The sequence below is a fragment of the Melanaphis sacchari genome, unplaced genomic scaffold, assembly GCF_002803265.2.
Source record: "Melanaphis sacchari strain LSU unplaced genomic scaffold, SCAv2.0 Contig9_pilon_pilon, whole genome shotgun sequence".
In the NCBI taxonomy this organism is placed as follows: Eukaryota; Metazoa; Arthropoda; class Insecta; order Hemiptera; family Aphididae; genus Melanaphis; species Melanaphis sacchari.
Window position 1 is genome coordinate 1,159,769 of NW_020271711.1, and position 22,721 is coordinate 1,182,489.

Consider the following 22,721-nt stretch of genomic DNA (forward strand, 5'->3'; position numbering starts at 1 on the left):
GACCTGTTTATAAAAAAAGATGTTTATATTTCTAAAAAAGTTAATTAAAAATATAATTTATGTAAATAACTTTTTTGAAATCGACGCGGTATAAACCATTGAAACTGAATATAGTGACAAGTTAAAATTAAATATATGTTTAATATATTCAATACCCATCATAGACGTATGTACCTATAATATTATTATATTATTAATCAAAAGAAATTATCACTATACATTTTCGTTGTATTTACTTGCAGGAGATACAATTCTGACGAATAGTTATTGCTTATACAGTAGAAACTCGTTTAACCGTCAGTGCGGGACCTGGGCAATGACGGTTAATCGAATAGACGATAAATAGAAATTTTTCTTTAAACAAATATATTTTACGATGTGATTCGCAGACAAAAATATTATACAATAAATAATAAATACTAATAATATATAATGTGTAATTTTTTTTGAGACACGAGCTTTTTGAGCGGACATGTATCGTATTTTACAAAGTGTCTTGCGTTGCATTCAAGGCCGCTCGCAGAAATTTTTCTCAGGGGGGGGGGGGGGGCCAGCGAAAATAATACACTTACCATAAATTCTGTTTTTTTTAATCACATCGTAAAAAAATATTATTTACTTATTTTAATATTGCAAGTGTCACCTTATCAGTTATCAGTCCTCTTTATCGCCCTCCAAGACGCCATTTAAAATTCAAATAAATGCAATAAAAATAGGTAATATCTTAATTAGCGGAGGGGGCCGTGCCTCTCCCTGCCCCCCTGCGGGCGGCCTTGGTTGCATTTACCTCCTCTTGCACTTCAAACCAATCAATGTATTTTGATAACATTGCTTCTGCTTCTGAATGGTTGGTTGACGATTTTAAAATCGTTTTTCGACAGTGGCCGATGACGGATAACAGAGAATGACAGTAAATCAAGTGGCGGTTAATGAGTTTCTTCTGTATATAGTGGCGCGTTACAATAATAAATGAGTATCGACGTTACAATAACGCGTTACTTTCGTTACTACGCCCAACATTGGCAATCACATAAATATTCAATTATCATTTTTAGGTAAATCTCGTTTAAATTATAATCAATTAATTCTGTTTCTCTCTCTCTCACACACACACACACACACACACACACAATGGCGTAAACTGGGTGGTACAAATGTAGCACTTGCACCACCACATCTAAAATAATATATAAATATATAAATATGTAAATCACTGAAATAAAATTTGTATACCTATGATACTATTTTTTATTTTGAAACTATCTTGTTTTGTGTAATATACATTTACATAAAAAGGTACAAAATTGTAATTTTCGTGCATGTACGAGACCTTACCGACTAAATTATTATCCCTATCCATATTCTAAAATTGTGTGACCGCCATAAATAATTAGGTTATTATCTATGGTAACCACATAATTCCGTGATCATCAAATAAATAATTACAAATAATTCAAAACGTATTTGTTATTCAAAGAAATATATGGGAAAATATGTGCTGTATAATATAGTTCATTAGGAACGATTTTACTCCGGAAGTTGGATTATTGGTGTGTCGAAAATTATAGATCGAGAATATTATAACACGCCTATCTCTCTGCACCAACCACCAGAAATCGGGTTCAATTATTTACGCCACTGCACACACACACAACAACAAAAACAACAACAACAACAACAACAACAACAATAATTACAGGGCGGCCGCTCGTGGATATTATAGACGCCCTGGTGTCAAAACCATTAACGACATCGCGATATTGCACGGCTCACAATATCGTTCGGCAGCGTCGTGGGCGTCTTTGGCGGGCGGTGCGTTCTCGTGTCACGCGGACGCGCGCGCGCGCCGGGAACACAGCCGACCTCCGCCGCCGCCGCCGACACGGATGGTTATTTTAATTACGGCGTCGCCGCTGAAAACCCAATGGTAGGTTACGTCTTGCGCGCATTATTTACGTATTATCGTCGTCATTGTACAATGCACAAAATACTACACGCTATATATTATAATATACGCCTCGCGACGCACCGCATAATAGTTTGCGAAACATCAGCTCCACAGCGCGGACGGCGCTGTTGTTATTACATATTATTATTATATACCGATATATTATTGTTGGGCAGACAAGTACCTACATAAATATAATTATATAAATATGTATTTACAATATATCAATGCGATATTGTTTCGCGTTATTGCACGTCTGCGCGTCGGCCGCCCCGGTGCAGTAATAATAATAATTATCGTGCCCAGCCATTGGACACAAAACAGTACGCTAAATGTCATGAACGGCATAACGTAATGCGTGTAATATTAATAATAATTGTACCATAAGTGTTATAAAACAAACATATAAACAATGTGTATTAAACATTTATTACACTTATACGTAGCGTATAACGCGTTGTCGTATCGTAATAATGTTACGCGCGTTCGGGGCGGCGCACGCGGAAAACTGTGCGACTTGTTCTGCCATCGCAATATTCGCTGCACTCATTGTCCGTTTACATATTATTATTATTATTATTATACTGTATAATGATTTATATTATTATTGTCGTGTATCGACACGACGCGTGTGTACAAATGACAATATGATAAATAATATTGTGGATGTACCGACTATCGCCGTTATAATAACATTCGATATTACTTAATATCTGGTATATTAATTATCATAGAATTGTACCTGCTACTGGTGATGTTCCGCGGCCGCAATAAGCTGTGAAACTGCGCCGAGTGATGTTCGAAAACGTAATAATGTATTATGAATGCTCGACGGGTATACGTCGTAGGTATTATTATTAAAACATTGTGTTAAAAAAAAAAAAAATAAAAAAAATCATACCAAAAAAAGCACACTTTAGATTTATTATTAATCGATTAATTGTTTACGGGAAACATATAACACATAACACTGCACTTTTTTAATCCATATAAAATGCATTATTTTAAAATCGTGTAAATAGATCAGTTATATAATAACGTTTTTACATACTTCTATACTTTATTATTTTAACATTTAAATTTATTCTATTCTAACGCATCCGCGGTGGCTGAAGATAAATACGAATGAGCACTGCATTAATAATAATTGATTAGGATATTATGTAAATAATATTATAATTTCATACTTTATGATAAAATATGATACAAATTGGAAAAATGCATTTTTTATATGTATCTAGTTATTTAATTAGATTATTTTAAAATTTAAAATAAAATAAAACTAAATTATACAATGTGTAATTTAAATTATTACATATATAAACACATATAATATGTGTTGGAATAACATTTTTAAAATCTGATGAAAATTGTCCCCGATTTAGATCATTCTTATTAAAATAACATTAATTGTATTTTGCATATTTTACATATTTCAACGGTTTTACCTATTAAACGCATATTTAATACTTATATTTAGTAGTTTTATAGTGCATATTATTATTATTATTATTTATTTGTTTTTCGTCTTATTTTCACGTTCACAGCCACATAGTATCGATAAAATTATGACTGGTCATTTATTGCCAAAAATAAGATGACATACTCATATACAACAATATATAATACATTAATATAGATAAATTTTTGTATTAATTTTTTATTAATATGAACTAATATTTTATAGATTGAAGATAATGAGTTTTAAATGACGAAAATAACGAAATACTTTTTTATACTTTCAAAACATTTTTATACCTTTTTTGAATACTTAATTAATTAATATTAACTTTTTACATCATTTTAAATAAAATATTTTCAATTCAATTTTTAGTATATGTTTAATAATAAATGCATATTTTATAGCATATTACAGCATTTTTAGAAGCATATTCTGTGCATATAAATCCGGTCCTTAATTATTACATTATATTATATTCTCCGCTCTAGTTTTAGTCATGTTACTAAATAATCATATATGTGTTTTATATATCTACTATAATGGTAGGTACTGCACAGCTATAAACTTAAATGCAATAAAAGTTGTAATGCTTACTATAGAATTATTATGTTAATACGTACGAATTTTAGTAACAAATTGATTAGTTTGGGCTTCGTCGTTAACTATCACACATTTTATTTTATAATTATTTTGTTGTTCTTTTCTTTATCACTCGATCTTATATAAATCAAATCTTTTATAGTAAAATAATGATGTAAATGAGAAAAAAAATGATTTTAAAATTGCAAAAAGTGTAAAATAAAATATATAAGTACTAAGTCAATATTCTACATTCTTGAGTCACACGAATAACTAAATTTTAGTATAGTTTTATGATTCAAAAAACCTGGTTGAAAATATACACATAAAATGCTACGTAATAGTCACCAAACGTCAAAGCGTTTTCTACAGACCTTATACCTATATTGTAGTACCTATTATAGCTATTTCCTATTGACAATATATAAGCTCGGCGTAAATCAATGAAAAGTTATTGATCAGTTGATGATCATCATAAAACGAGTATATTATATATTTATATGTTGCCATTTTATTCCAAAACGAAAAACAGCTACAACTGCTGTAATATTTCAATATGATAGATTGATAGAATATAGATATTATATTAACAACTTGCAGTCCCCTATAAAAGCGTACATCTTGCAGTTCGTCACTTCTACTCGGCATCGTAGATGCGTTAAAGTCACTACCTGCACAGGTATACTATATTTCTATAATATATATATATTATACTTATATAATTTATATATTATATAAATCTATATACATTTATATATTATAGTGCGTTGATCGTCGGTGGGGTGGTGATGTAATGTTGCTCCCATCCATCACCAATCAAAGGTCGGATGACAATGACGAAAACTGCAGCTACAATGACAGTCAGGCAGCAGCGAGGCTATATCAATGGCCGTCGTTCGTAAATGACCTATCATTAATTATTTAATATTTATTATTACAATATAATAAATGTTATTAATAATGGGCAGGTACATATGAATAATTTATATTATGCTGCATAAATAATAAGTGAATATTATTTTATAGATATGAAAACATGTAGCTATATACATTTAGATGCAAATATAAATAGGTGATGTACCTACCTACATAGCACATACTGCAGGGCTGTGATAAACAATAAAATGTTCATTTATAAAAACTTTTCGATAACACACATAGTATTATAATATAGTATTTATTAATCTTAAGAAAGTAAAAAAATAATATCTATGAAGGCATGTGCTAAAATTAGCATATAAATTGAAAATATAGGTATCTATGTTTATATTTCTGCTGTATACATAAAATGATAAATTTTCAATGAAAAAAAATAGAAGGTATCACTCGTCTGAGTGATAGACTTCATATAACACATTACGAAGTCTTTAATTCTTTACATATCTATTCAATAATCTTACACCTTTATAATAAAGTATTAACTCATAATATGCATATTCATATACATACAAATTACTGATAATTTACTTATAAAATATATAGGAATAGGACATACCTATACAATGAATGCCTAAGTATTAGAATGTAGATTAATTTGTTATAATATATTAGTGAAATAAAATTTAAATTCTTATAACAATTCATTTCTGATTGAATTCTATAGTTTGAGGTAAGCCATCCAAGCGGATTAAATTTTTAGGGCTTATTTATTTGATTAAATTAAAAAGCCATGATTTTCGCATTAAAAATAAAATGGGTAATACGCTCTACTATAGCTGTATAACTGTCGAACGTACCTCGTTATAGAGTTGGTAACATGGTTATGTAATTAAATTCGAATAATGTCAGCCTATATTTCTAAAAATAATTTATTATGCATTTATATTTTCATTGGTGATTTACTTTACAATTAGTAATACGAAAGAATAAACTTATTTTTTACAAAATCAAATCGCATTTCATATAATATGTTATATAATAAATAGTCGTATACTCGTATAGATATTATTATAATATTATTGCATATATAATTACTAGCTGTTATTAAATTCAATATCGATGTACCTTAGATAAGTGTGAATAATAGGTTTGTAGTGTAAAATGTATTAAAATTAATCTAAATACTTTAAAAATGTCATTGTATTAAGTAAATGATAGTATAGGTACGTAATGACTAATGACATAATATTTCAAGTCCTTACGAGTTACGAATACAATTTTTAGAATTGCAACCAAATAACTATTATGGCAAACTTATTATTTTTATTTAAATTGTATTCAAATATTTAAAACTTAAAAAAAAATATATGAACTTATAGTTTTACTTATGAGGGATATTGTAACCAGTTATCAAACTCTTTTTTTGAGATCGCTTAAAAAAAAAATGCTTAAAAAAATTTACAATTAGTCTACATAATATTTTGAAAAATATATTAACATTTAAGTATTATAATAATAGAATGTTTCAAGTAAACTTCAGACTCACGTACATTATTTATTATTTTCTTAATTTTTTTATGAAATAAAAATCTATCTTGAATTACTCTCGGCTATTTACTATACAATTGTTTTAAGCAATTCTATCAATTATTTATAATATAATATTTAAATATCAAAATAATACACACACACACACACACACACACGCACGCACGCACACACACAAAACAAATAACATAATTGTAAAATCGCTCTGCTCAAAATGTAGAATGTTTGGTAATATTGAAATACTATAAAACAGTACAAGTCAAAGTTGCTTCAAAAAAATAATAAAATTTTAATTTTAATTCATAAAAGAGGGAACATTTCCAAAAAACATTGTTTCATATAAAAAGGTTAAACATGAATTTAAAAAATAAATAAATGTGACTTCATTGTTTCAGGTTTTGCGCTAAAAAATTCATCGGGTGTTTTTTCGAAGAAATGGAAAATTATCTATATAGATATCACCAATTCTTAAAGAAGAAGACAATATCCAAGTAACTAGTTATTTTCCAATTTCGATAATCTCAATTATTCTAAAACTATTCGAAAGTGTTATATTAAAACAACTCAATCAATTAATCAAAAAAATAATTATTGACGAGCAACAGAGTTTCCTACTATAACAAACTTTTTAGTATTTCAACGCAATTGAAAGCAGGATACCAATTTGATGTCATCAATGCTGGCTTTTAGAAAGCTTTCAACAAAACTGACCAAAATCTACTTAATAACAAATCATACCACATGGGCTTATGGAATCCTTTTCATTTGTGGTTTTTAACTGCTATAGGAAATAATATGTTAAAATTAAAAACTTGAGTTCAAGTCAGTTTAATGTAACTTCAAGTGTCTCTAAAGGGGTCTATATTGCACCGTCAATGTTTAACATATTCATCAATCACATTAAATTTACCAATTCATGTATATTATTCTATTCAAATGACTTAAAATTATTTCGTATTATAAATACCCTAAAGGCCAAAAGATACTGAGATACTTCAGAATTATATAAATTTCCTCTATAAATAGTGTACCTAATTAAAACAGTTTACTTTTAATTATTTTCAAGTGCAAAGTGTTGCTGCTATCAGCGTTTAATTTAAGAAATGAAAACAAAAAAATTAAGTATGTATACCTTATACCTTTATGGTATAAATAATAATAACGATAGTGTCTATACGGCTTACACTGAATAATAAGTAATAATAGCTAGTTATAACAATATAACAATAATAAAACTAATAAAAAAAAGCCAACTAATAGTAAAGCCCGTCGATTGAACAACAATCGTTACCTATGTCAACAATAGTTGACCAATACTAACAACACAAAAGAAGTGTCAAGTGACAGATTTTATCACATGTGACTCTCACGGGAATGTGTATTTACAATACTAAATTTTACAATGAAAAAATAACAGCACTCTGGATAGGATACAACCACCCGGCAATCAAAAAACGCATAAATAATTCACACCTAGCACATTATAAAAATATACATGAAATTGAAATATTAAATAATCGATGATGAATACGTGAATTAAACCTAGGCAGAAGTAATAAATATTAACAATTGTAATGAATATGAAGACGATGATTATTAAATAAAAACGTGGTTTTCGTTATGCACAGTGCACACGACTAGCTGGGGTAAATAATTATTATATCAACTGTGCTAGTCAAAATAAATCTTACCTTAAACACTTTTTCAATTTTTTTAATTTAAACTTCAAACCCAACAAAATAATTTTTAAATTTTGAATAAAAAGAAAATTAAAATAATATTGAACTAAAACAAATTAATTAGGAAAAATTAAAGAAGATTATTTTAGGAAACTTTATGATGAATTAAAATTCATTTTCAAAAATATTATTAAATAAACAGATAGTCAATAAAATATAGTAATAAAAATAACGTTTAGTTTAACTAAAAACTTTTAATTTATATCATAAATATACTTTACCTCCCCCTATAAAAAACCATATCTACAACATTGCTAATTACTACAACAAAATAATTACTATTCGTGTAATGCATTATTCATTGACATAATGTACAAACGGTATACATAAATGATCAATTATTAGTTAGGTACTACATAGTACATACATATTCACTAGAAAATTGACTATACTTAACTCCTTAAAACCGATTGGTATTGAAAAGAGAGATTCAATTTAAGCTACAAATTATTAACTACCACTAATATTCTAAATAAATTGCAGTTATGTGTATGGTAGTGAAGTGGATAATTTGTATAAGTAGATTAATACTTCAAATTAATTGTTACTATTTTTTTTTTTTTTTTTTTTTTTTTTTTTTAGTTAATATATCTATAACTAATAAATAACCAATAGCTTAATTAATTATTGTGTTTAAAGAAAACCAGTTTACAAAATTATAACTTTCTACTAACTTTAATAAATAAAGGGATGTAATATATAAGTAGCTTATGTTTAAGAATGCATTTTAATAGTACCTATACTTAATAAATTCAAAACATAAATAGTGAAAGCAGCATAATTTACACTTTAATAATTATACTTTTTAAGTACTTACTACCATAGATTAAATATACTTATTATGTATAGTATATTTAATCTATGTTACTTCTTACTATTTTGATTTATATGATAATTAATAAATATTGAATAAAAAAATCATTAGAAAAATTAATGTATTTAATAAAAATTAATTTAAAAGAAGTATCCAATCTGTTTGATACAAAATAAAAGTTAATTTCTTATAATGATTATATTCAAATTATTAAATGACTAAATGCTAGTTATATTATTTTTAAATTGAAAAGAAAATTATACTTGACATTGCAATTGTTTTTATATTGATATATGTATACAATATTTTTGGTTTAAAAATACATACTTTAAATATATCACAATTTTTCATAAACTCGTGAATTTAATATTTTTAATAATCAAAAAGACTTTAATACACTCCTAGCTAATCTTTTAAAATTGTTTATACTATACTTATCATAATAAACATTATCCAATATATTATTATAATTAATTTAATTGTTAAAAGATGCATATAGTATTAAAATTATTATTTTAAGATCAATTATACAATTTACCTTGATACAAAAATACTTGATACCAAGGTATGTGATAAATAGTAAAATTAAAACAGCCAAAGTACAAAAATGAAAACTGATTAACAAGTTACTTATAAATTTTATAAATAATAAATGAGCAGTTTAACATAGATGCTATAACATACTTCAACAAATCAATAAACATTTGAAAATGTAGTTTAAAATTATGCATAAATTGTTAAAATATTTTTAAAATGCGAGAAATCAAACACAGATGGTTTTAACTCAAAATGTATTAATAAATTAATCTACTTTAGATTTAATATTAAAAGCAATCATACAAAATTGGTTTTAAAAAACAAAAATTCGCTAAGTTATACCTTTCAATTAACACATGTGAGTATAATGTCTGGTAAGTATCATAGTTTAATATATAAATTTAAAATCAATATATTTATTTCACATTAGTTTTTAGGGGGTTATTTAAAAACATCAAACAGCATCCATATTATTTATAATGCATTATAATATTAGTAATACTTTAAATAATATAATATTTTGATTTTTACTATTTTATTCCAGAACTTATGATAAAACATATGATTGGCTTAATGATTCAATGTCTCATTAACTGTGACTGTATTAGGTGTGCAATGAAATTTAAACAGCAGATATTCATATAAGTAACAGTATTTACTTATGATAGACTAATTAGTATTATTTTACAGTAATAAATAACATTTTTACATCACATAATAAATGACAATAAAAAAAAAAAAATGTACTTTCAGATGGTAACTTTCATGGATTAAAATATAAATAATATAAAATGAAATAAACAATAATAATAATACAAAAATAGTAGAAATAGCTATCTAGTTAATAGCAAACATTTATCAAAGATTACTGATACATATTGTTGTATTTTAATTGTAACGATACAGTGAAACTGTTATACCAACTATGTCACTAGAAGGAACATTAAAAATTGGCAGTATATACAAGTAGCTATTTAGGGGCAATTGTAAATTGAATTATTTTTGAGGCACAATAAGACCAAAAAAATTACTATAATATAGTGAATACTGTTAATAAAAACTTCACTGTACTTACACTATGACTTTTAAACTAAGTATAAAATTAAGATCAATAAATCTATATTAAAATGAAATAAAACTATACTATTAAACATTAAAATAATTTTCTAACTTAATCTTTCAAATTAATGATTATGTATTTTTGTAAAGATTTTTTAAACATTTTTATTAATATTTTTTATAATCTATACAATTTTTTTTTTTTTTTTGAGATAAACAATCTATACTTTAGGGCTTAGGGGCACAATAAGTTTATATGGTTAGTGTAAATTACAACATGATATTGAATGTTATAAAAAAGTTATTTAATTATTAAATCAAGATATTTAATAGATCATTTACTAAGGATACCCTCTTAGCAACTACGTTTTAACCAGCTATTTCAAGCTCGTGAATGCAAATTTACTTGAACATTGAAAATTTTCAAAACACACATGTATCTGAAACAAAAAAAGTAGATAGATGTCAATAATTTTTTTTTATTCAAGAAACTACAATAATGGTACAATAATAAATATTAAACAATTTTTCCTTAAATTAAACAATTATCATTAGATTTCAAGTTCTTTGAAAGCAATTTGAACATTTTAATTTATCTTGAATTATAACTGTAACAAAATTTTTATTTTTATTTTAGCTGCATATAATATATTCTATAATATATTATATTTCACTGAATTTCAAAACAATAATAATAATAATCAAAGAAATAACATGTTATGTACTGTATTCCATTAAAAAACAAATTTTATGATTGAAATATCTTTCATCATTAAACATTTAAATGTTGACCTTTTTATTAAATTACCATGTTTTATGATTTTGTAAATTTATTGATAAACTTAATGATAAACAACTTTTAAAATTAAATTCTGAATGGAACGATGAATGTATTGATTTTACATAATTAAGCGTTGTTTTTTTTTTTTTTTTTGTATGAGTACACATTATAAGTTGTTGATAAAATAATTCGATTACTACATTCAGAGTGGTTTTGAATAGCTAATTAGATAAGAATTCTTAGTATTCTAACCAGATTTTGACAAAATTATTTTTTTATTCTGTTATAACTCAAAAACGAATATCCACAAAATATTGAAATTTTCACTGAGTACTTTTATTATTATTTTATTTATATTGTATAGTTTCAAAAATATTCTTACTTTAAAAACTATTTAATGGCAATTGAAATTTTAGAATTTTTTTTTTATTAATGTCTTAAAAATTATCAAAAATGTATATACACAACATTTTTTTATAGGCATTTAAATTTAAAATTTTGACAAAATTCGTGAAAATCTTAAAAATTACAAGTTTTTGTAACAACAAAACATAAAAATGTCCTGTTTATACCTAAGATTTGAAAATTGAAAACAAAGTTCTTCATTATTTTTTCAATCTTTTTCGACCAAAATAAATTCAATGATTATTTTTATTGACATTTTGTTTCGATTTGGACGAAATCATTTATTTGAATAATAAATATATATTAATTATTACAAAATAATTAAAAAAATATATTTGTGGGAGTTTAAACTGTTATGTATTTTGAATTATTATGAATTTTAACACACGTGGCACACGTTATAACGTTTTTAATTTACTTTTAAATATTATTTATTTATAGATACTTTGAATGTATTTTTAGTATTTTACGATATTTACAAAAAGATGTAATTAAATTTCATATCATAAAAACTGATATAATACTGTATAAATATATATTAAATACTAATAACATAATAAGTGCAATATTTTTGGAGAAAAAAGTTGACCAACCTTTTAAAACACTAAAAGTAAAATAATTAACTTTAATAACTACATCAAAAAACATATTACTAAGTGATATATAGGCTGATGACCGTTTTCGCTCAGAATCGTTTTTCGTATACAATGATATATCATTGAATTCACTTAAAATGGTAACCACTCGACATCTAATGTACAGCAAAGCGTTACCCACTTCCTTAACTTTTTTAGATTTAATTTATCAGTTCATTTTTTTTTTTTTTTTTGAAAAAATAATAGTTAAATAAATATATTATGTTTGACACTTGTGCATATTTGTTATATTCATGTACCTTAATGTTTAGATCATTATTTTATAACAATATTTAAAAAAAATAAAAATAAAATTGGATTTAAAATTATAATAAGATAAATACAGTAAAAATCATTTACTTAAAAACAGAGTATTTCAATCTCAATTGTAATAATAACCAAATTAATATTGGCATCATCAGACATTACAGTAGGTAATGTCCGTAATTTATCCGTCTATGTTGAAGTACTATTTTCATTGGTCATTGTGGCATCTATTGAGTGACTGATTGTTGACCTGTAACACGTACCACCAATAATTAATGTTAAACTTTGTTACGGGTAGTTTTCATAGAATAGATCATTCTAATAATATAAAAAGCGAAATTAGAATAACAAATCTAATGGTGTTAAAAAACATTTTTCTTTCTATATACAGTGGAACCTCGATTACTCGAACTTCTATAAGTCGAATTTTCGATAACTCGAATTTTTTTTTCGCCCCCAACCGATTTGAGTTATCGAGGTTCCACTGTATTTTAAATTATATTATATTGTTACCAGAACATTGTATCATTGCTAAAATACTAAATATCGGTAGATAAATAATTTTCTGCTAATAATAATTTTGAACTTCAATTGCATTATTATTAATACACCTAGACATTATAAGCATTGATGTATTATACTATTAAATAACTCAACTGAGAAAACTATTGAAAACAAATTTTCCTATGGGTTATGACTGACTTATGAGCTTTAGATAACATATACATTTAATGGAAAATCATACAATAATTACTAAAAAGAACATTTTAAAAGAAGTATCTTTAAAATTCCAGTAGAAGAAATAAATTTATATATTTTTAACATGACGTGATTACTATATTGTATTCGCTATCAATTTACAGTAGTTGTTATCACGTATCACATTTTTTACACAATATATTACAATATAAAACCTACTCACCCGTTTAATATAATATACAACCGTATACTATTTACTACTTGGTTAAAGTCATTATTTATTGACGAATTTTATTAAAATAATCTTAATTAAATCATTAACTATAGAACATTTTACTATTTCAGTAACATTAGTAACGAATAAACGACATTCAGACATCAGAGGTGATAGAACGTAATTTTAGTTAAGTTACTAAATTATAATTTGAAACTATAAATAAGAAATCTCAAAAGTTCATTAAACAAATAGATGAAAGACTTAGTGTTTTAAATTTCCCTGATGAAATTGTTATAAGTGATACATTTATAATTTCGAAAATTGGTAAAAAATTCATAATTCAATAAACAATGTTCATACGAAGTTTAATCGAATATCGACGATTTTCAATTAAGTAACAAGCGACGACTGCGAGCTATCTTAACGTGTACCTACCAAAAGTCGTTTATATTTTATTGTATGCATGTAATATTTTGATTTTTATAAGACTAACAATCTTAAAAATGAACTGTGTACCTATGCCGTATGTGTTGTATCTTTCTTAAAAACATACGGTATAGCAGTATTTGTGTTCATCACAATCGTACACTTAGGTACTAATTAATTTTAATGTTATCGATAAGTTAAAGGTAAAAACATTAACTGTACAAAAGTGTTAGATTTTTTTCTATGTTTTGATCTTTAAATAGGTATAAGAATTATTAATTTGTTATGTTTTGCATAGTCATATCTTAGGTACAAAAATTAAAATATCGAGAAAAAAATTGACTTATTATGCATAGATAATTCTTAACTGTAATCTGTAATTTTGATAATAACCAATAGCTGGTCATTGGTTAATTTACTTTAATATTAAAACTAACAGCACAATAACACACAATTGATTCTAATCAACCCGAATTTGCTATGCTGTACAATTGTAAGGCTGATACAACACAAGCATAGGTAGGAAAGAGAGAACGATATTTTCGTTTGTATAAGAAATATTTCCCATTCAGTTGGTAATTCCAAAAAGACGCTAACTATTATATCGACTACATCACTGCGTCTTGAAGATCAAACGTATCTTAGCCGACTATTGCGATCCCTACTCGTAAAAAATGTAGATTCATTATTTATTATTTTACATACAATATGCAGCAGAGAGAGCCATTTTTTATACAGTTTTTAATTCATTTAAATTAACTTTACTTTCGAATAATATTACTAATATTTACTCATAGATTATAGATATGAATGTAGATATAAACAAAATATCAACATCATCTTATGAGTTATGACAACCAGTTATACTTGCCGTTGATTTTAAACATACAGAAAGAACATTTTAGATCGATGGAAATACTATATGCTTCATGCTAGAAACCTTTCAAGAACGTATTATACAATTAATAACAAAATATTGTAATATTATTTCTCTTTCGCATGTTTTAAAATCTTAAGTTGGACGATACCCGCCATAATTCTCAAAGTCTGCTTCATACCTATTATTTAATAACTATTTTATATAGACTAAACGTAGACAGATGAATTTGGAGACAATATTATTAGAAAAAGATAGCATTTAACTCTGTCAATGTATCTCGTTAATAGTGAGAAAGAAATGTCTTTCTGTCGAAAGAGATTAAAAAAAATAAACCAGCAAAGATAACATTTTTATTTTTTAGGAAAAGTTAGCATACGCTTATTTCTTTCTAACAATATGGTCACGAGGCATTTTATGACAGATTATAAGGAACGCGCAGTCCATTTATTAATATACCTAGTTAATTGATCCACAGGCATAGATATTATAAATAGGTATGTTATTATTTGTGGACTGAACGATGTCTATTGACTAAGCAATTGGGTCGTTTGTAATTTTATATATTTTGTCCATCAATAATCAGTTATCCGTATTGTCTCACCTCTCACAGTCTCATAGTCTCACGCTCTCACCAATTTCAATATTTATATCGATGAAATCATAGGTGTGGGTATTAACTAGTTGAAAAATGTATTTTCTAATCAATTTATGAACTTAAAGAGTTTCATTAACAGTTGAAATAACTTAGCTTTTTGCAGTTGATATTAGACATTTTTTTAATAAAATTATAAATTATAAATTTTATTGTTTTAATGATTTATGACCTTCAATCGCTAAGTTATATATAAAAAAAATAAATATTTGTTAAATTATTAATTTGAGATGAGTATAGTTTAAATTATAAATAATATAATATCATGTAACGTAAAAGAGTATTTACATTTTACGCTGTACAATGTACATTATAATAAAAGTTCGATAAAATTGTTTTTTATAATTTAGTAAATTAGAAAGACATAGTCATTTGTTATGTAATTTACATACTAATTTAAAAAATAGTAGATTAACTTTTTTTAAACAGAGTTAAGTAAATATTTTTTCTATATTAAATTTTAACTTATTGAATTAAATTTATAATTTGTTAACGGTTAACTCCTAACTTATCAATCTTGTGCTCTTTTAACTTAACTTCAGTTAAATATTTCATTAACTTGCCTACCTTTGGATGATATAATAAATGACATATAACGACGAGCATTACGTGAACTACAGCGAGTTATAATATTCTTATTTTAAAGAGTATTGATCTGTAGCCGTAGTCTAAGTAACGAGTGCAACGACCTGCGACCGCAGAACAGTAGGAGTGGCTTATCGTATACACTTGCTCGCTGTCAAAATAATGAAGAGCGCATTCTCTCGGTTGTCGTATACGTTTTTTATTTTAACGATTTTCTTTCGGCGTAGCGTCCTGTTGTATTATCTCTGACGCCAGTTATTTGATTAGATTTTGTTCGTCTAATAAGTGTTCTTAACTCTTAACAAGTTGGTATAATTTTCTACCAAAGAACTCTTATAAATTATTTTTAATACACATTCCGTTGCTAAATTTCGTGTATTTTTTATTTAATCAATATCTCGATTTGTTGTTTATTATTCATTATCTGAGAAATACATTTTTGGTTATTATACTAACTTGTGAATAACAGAAAACGGTGAAGAAAAATGTCTTCTATAAACATTGATGTCAGACGACCATTAAGCTCATACACGGCTGTCTGCCGAGTTTGCATGAAAGAAAACACTAATGACAATTCAAATAAATTTCATGATATTTATATTGATAAAATCAACTCTGTCGATATACACGAACTTTTGGTTACAATGTTAAAAATCGTCGTGAGTGAATACAACATGAAAACATGCAAATAACTTATATTTCTGTTATTAAATTTTTTAATTATTTTTAGATTGACCCAGAGGACTTGAGGCCGAAATTAATTTGCGGAGAATGTTATAACAAAATCACTGAATGGCATAATATGATATTTCAAGCACAACTTAGCCAGTTTTGTGTTGACCAAATTTTTTCTAGAAAAAAAGTAAGAATTTCATATTATTTTTTTACTCATGCATATTGATTATAAGACCTTATAAAACTTACATACCTACTATAGATTTATTAGATTAAAACTAGGTACTAGATATTTATAAAATATTTATGATTTATGTGTAAACCAGAGACCAATAATTAAGTATTAGAGTTGCCCTTAGGCAATATGTATATATATTTGGTACCACATATTAAGGAACCATTAAAACAATACATATATTGACACAATAAACCATGAAACATTGATTAATATTTTATTATATTTTATAACAATTAGGGAAAGTCTAAGCTGGTCCTCTAGTTATCTGGGTAAAAGGGCACAGTTAGCTTAAATATATAATGTTGTAAGTAGAAAAAAAAAATTTATTCTGGTGTTCCAGTTGTCCCACAGAGCAGTGTGTTGGGACTAATTTTGTTTATTTTATACATGAATACTATTTGTGATCTAAATACAGGTGGATTAGTGGTTATGTATGTTGATGAAACTTGCCTACTTTTTTCAGACAAATCTTGGGAAATTCTAAAAAAAAAAACTACTGTAGGCCTAAATAATATTTCATGAGTTAAAAAACCAACCTTAACTATAAAAAAAAAAAACCAATCTTATTATTTTTTCTATCAACAACACCCTAATTCTCGTTAATAATATAGTCGTACACATATGTAGTAATATTAACTCTAATACTTGTAAAAGGCAGGAAATAATTAGGATAATATCTTGGTGTCATTATTGATTTGAATTTGAGATGGAATATATGTATTGAAAATACAGTAATAAGCCTGACATCAGAAATTTTTAAATGTTATAAATTGAATAAAATACTATCTATAAAAGTCATGTGTATTGTATATGAAACTCTGTATTAGTCTACTTTGTAACATGGCTTAATAATGTGGAAAGAATGTATAACGCTACTTGGTTAAGTGCTACCTATTCAGTTAATTTTAATACTTAGCAACTCTCCTAAATTTAAATAAGCAATAATCCAAAAACTGTATTAGGTATATTGAAACACTGCAGTACTTTCAAACACTATTTAATTTTATTAAAAATAAAACTATTATAGTTTTATAAAAATTATTGTTATTTTTTTTTTTTTCTATTGACTATTTTCTGTTATTCTAGGTTCTTTTGGTAAGTAACTGATAATTAGTAGGTGCCTACACATTACCTAATTTAACTAGATGTGAATATTAATATTTTAATTGTCTAATCACAGAAAACAAAATTGTAACACCATAAATGAGGTAGAAAATGTATTTAATTTTAATTAATTAAGAGACAATTTTTGTAATTATATTAGTTACCTTTTACTCCTTTAGGTAGGCAGGGCCGGACTGGTGTAACAAGTTACCAAGTTTTATTCGATGGGCCGCTCAAAATTTAGGCCAGTAACGAATGTTTAGTCGTAATTTTTTATTTTATAATAAGATAAATCAGTATAAACATTAGTAGAAAATATAATTGATAATTGAATCAAATTATAAAACTGTATGGTAGCTATAACTGTAACCAAACATTGTAAATTCTAAAATACAGTAGACTGATACCTTATCAATCCAATACTAAAAGGAGGTATATAAAATAATAGTGAATTGATTGAATTTATTTGAAATATTCAATATTACCATTGAGTATTCCATAAGTCCTTACAACTAAAACTGAACATAAACATATGAAATAGTTGAATTAGATACAAAAATAAAATAATAAATATATTTAATATTTATAAAAAAAAATTAATAATAAAATATTTCAAAAAATGTGAACTATTGTTTGAATTGTTCTAACTTATAAGGTTAAAAAAAAATTTACATTTTCATTGAATGATGATAAATGGCATAGGTAATGAGCATAACAACAATGGTACAAATATTATTTTTTACCATGGTATTTATAATTATTATAATTTTGCGTTTACTACATTATTCTAAAATTAAATTTATTGATACAATATCTGATGTATGATATTAAATTTTTTTAATTAATTATATAAGTTTTTTTAAGATATTGTTTTAAATTATAACAATGAGAAAATTAATGAAGTCCCTTGAAATTTACATTTTGAAAATAGAAATTATATGGATTCTTGAAAATGTGAAAAACTTAGGTGTTTTAATAAAATTCATCATAAAAAATTATTAATGTTTTAATAATAAAATAAAATATTTTAAATTATTCAACATGAAAGCATATTTTTGTATATTTTGAGTTCAAGCTTAAAGTAAATATTAGAATATCTTTGTATTTACTCTAGTATAGTAATAGTAAGTTTAATTCGTTGCTATCAATTCTTAATAAGTAATTAGTCACTATGGCAATAAATATTGTAAATGTAATATTCTAAAAAGTATATATATCTATATATAAGATTTAAGTATATATCTTTAATTTTTATTATTTTAAGATTTCTAAAATATAATTAAATGATCAATAATTCTCATTATTTTATCAGTTAGCAAGTTGTGTTTTTATGATATATTATTATAATGAATGTAATTCTTTTAAATAATTTTTTATATTTAATTTAACATTATATAACATAATAAGTTTTAAAATATTTAAAAATAAAACAGTTTAATAATTAAAAATGATACTCATTAATAATACTTAAAAGTTATTTTAATTATTATTACCTATATTATATTATTGTTAAGTTATGTTTTCAATTTTATTGAAACATGTGGTTTGCTTAAGCTAGAATTAGAGTATGTTGAAATTGTATATGTAAAAAATTTTAATTAGTTTATTTTATACTGCTATTGATTTTCATATTTTTATATAAAATACTGTTAATTTAGAGGATACTACTCTAGAATTTTTTGTCTAGGTTTTTCAAGTGTATAACATATTTTCATTAAAAATAAAAACACATTTTGTGATGTTTTTGTTTTATTGTGTTTCAAATATAAATATATGATACTGGAAAATTATAGTAAATTTATGTTTTATCAAAGTTATCACATTTTATAGGATTTTTATTGATATTTAAATCTTAAAGTGTATTATACTTATATACAATTTTAAAATTTATAATTTGAATATCAATACAGCCTAAATATGGCATAAATAATATCATTAATTAAAATAATCTCTAATATTAAAGTAAATTACATAAAATTGAATAGATTAAGTACATATTTTCTATGTCAAATATTTGTAAATAATTTAAAAAAATAAGGTAGAAAAAATACTTGTAGGATGTCATAGCGTTATCTCAATTAACAGGAACAGTAATAATAACTAATAAGATAATATAAAGTTTTGATCAAATTTTAAAATAATTCTATTATTTAAAATTCTGTAAATTTTAATCTAAACTATGCAACCAAAAGGTTGATTATTATTTAATATGTACATAATTCAACTAATATCAGAAGAAGAAAAAATTGTTTTGATTAAATTTATTATTTGATTATGTATTAGTAGTTACAAGTGTATCCATTTTTTTAGTCTGATTCTTTACTATAATAATGAACTATACAAATAATTTATGAATAACTTTTTAGAATATAAAACAATTTTCTTATAAATGAAAATGTATTACTATGTTATGCTAAGGTTAAAAAAGAAGTCTAAACTTTAAAAAAAATATATAGCAGAAAAATAAATTTCAACTGTCAATATAGGCTTAGTTCTCAATCTTTTAAAATATCAATGCACATTTCATTTAAAATCAAACAGAATTTTTACTCTTCATATACTAATATTTTTCAATTTTTAAAAGTATTGAAAAATACTCAATTTGACATTTATATTAAAATGCAAAGTTTAAATCTTAAATAACAACAATTGGAGGACATAGAAAAAGATTTTATTAAAAATACTACAACTCAATTATGAAATATTAAATATATCACACGTTGTGTTAGCAAAAAAAAATTACCTATTTTATAAAATAAAAAAGCAATATATATCTAAATATATATTTTATTCATTGACAAATTATATTTGTACATAGTATTACTTTGAATTAATTTTTAAACTAATAAATAATTTTAAATAAAAAACATATTATATTTTAAACCACTCCATTCATATAATGAAAAAAAAAAATGGTAGTCTCCAGTCTAAAAAATTGGAAAGGAAAATATGTATACATCAATTGTAAATGAAGACGCAACTCAGACTTGCCATAAGAAAATTGTGAATGTGACTCGGATAGGTTATGAGAAAATCTTAGATACAATTTAAATTTTCCAAGAAAAAATAAGTGAAAAATATTATTACTTTAACTTGCAAAACTTACAAACAATTAGGTACATTATGTTAATACAACTTAAAAACTAAGTACAACAATCAACATTTTACTAATTCTTCAGCTTAAAAATGCAATGGTTATACCCTTATTTTATGATTTAACAATAACATACACTAATTAATAATGAGAATAATGAGTGTTGATAATAAATTAATGATCCTATTTAATGTCTGAATTATTATCAATATCGATATTATATTTTTTACTGATATAATGGCAATATGTGTGTATTTAAATTAATATTAATAATTATGTATATCTAAATTTAATCTTATTGGTACATAATTATAAAACACCTAATACTTTTTCAGTAGATAGGTACTCACGCCTACCTAATTTTAGTTATAAGTCAATTGTTTTACAATAATCTTATGGGCCACCACTACATTTTAACAAAGTATCGAAGGTAGACAAGTTAATGAAAATATTTAACTGAAGTTAAGTTAAAAGAGCACAAGATTGATAAGTTAGGAGTTAACCGTTAACAAATTATAAATTTAACTCGATAAGTTAAATTTTAATATAGAAAAAATATTTACTTAACTCTGTTTAAAAAAAAGTTAATCTATTATTTTTTAAATTAGTATGTAAATTACATAAAAAATGACTATGTCTTTCTAATTTACTAAATTATAAAAAACAATTTTATCGAACTTTTATTATAATGTACATTGTACAGCGTAAAATGTAAATACTCTTTTACGTTACATGATATATTATTTATAATTTAAACTATACTCATCTCAAATTAATAATTTAACAAATATTTATTTTTTTTATATATAACATAGAAATTGAAGGTCATAAATCATTAAAACAATAAAATTTATAATTTATAATTTTATTAAAAAAATGTCTAATATCAACTGCAAAAAGCTAAGTTATTTCAACTGTCAATGAAACTCCTTAAGTTCATAAATTGATTAGAAAATAAATTAACTAGTGAAGTTATAAAGTTTAAAAAAATTTACTTTTTAACTAGTTAATGCCCACCTCTGCAAAGTACCACATACCTACTAATATAATGTATATTTTTTAATATTAAGACATAACATTCAAAATAACTCACTTATTAAACGACTATGTTCTTATTATTATATTTCTTACTTAGGTTAATATTGATGATCATACACAGCAGGCAATCACTTCTTCAACATCCGCTATTAGTGCATCTAACAATGAAAACAAAGACAACTCAAATAATAACCCATCAACTTCTTCAGCATCTTTCATTAGTGCACCCAATAATGATGACGAAAACTACTCAAATAAGAACTCATCAACTCCTTCAACATATGTCTTTAGTGCATCTGATGATGATGATGATGATGACAAAGACCCTTCAGCATACGTCATTAATGTATCTGATGATGATGACAATGACTATTTAAATAATAGTCCATCAACTTCTCCAGCATATGTCATTAGTGCATCTGATGATGATAATGACAAAGACCCATCAACTCCTTCAGCA

At 24.8% G+C, this 22,721-nt stretch overlaps 1 protein-coding gene across 1 annotated transcript in view; it reads left to right on the plus strand.

Annotated features, from left to right (window-relative positions):
- Positions 1-16,528: 16,528 nt before the first annotated feature.
- Positions 16,529-22,721, plus strand: part of LOC112603179 (DNA-binding protein REB1-like) — a 7,386-nt gene continuing 1,193 nt past the window's right edge. Inside the window, exons 1-3 of the mRNA XM_025351636.1 lie at positions 16,529-16,771; positions 16,843-16,974; positions 22,359-22,721. Coding sequence (XP_025207421.1) covers positions 16,598-16,771; positions 16,843-16,974; positions 22,359-22,721 — 669 coding nt within the window. The 5' untranslated portion in view covers positions 16,529-16,597. The remainder of the gene's footprint in view (positions 16,772-16,842; positions 16,975-22,358) is intronic.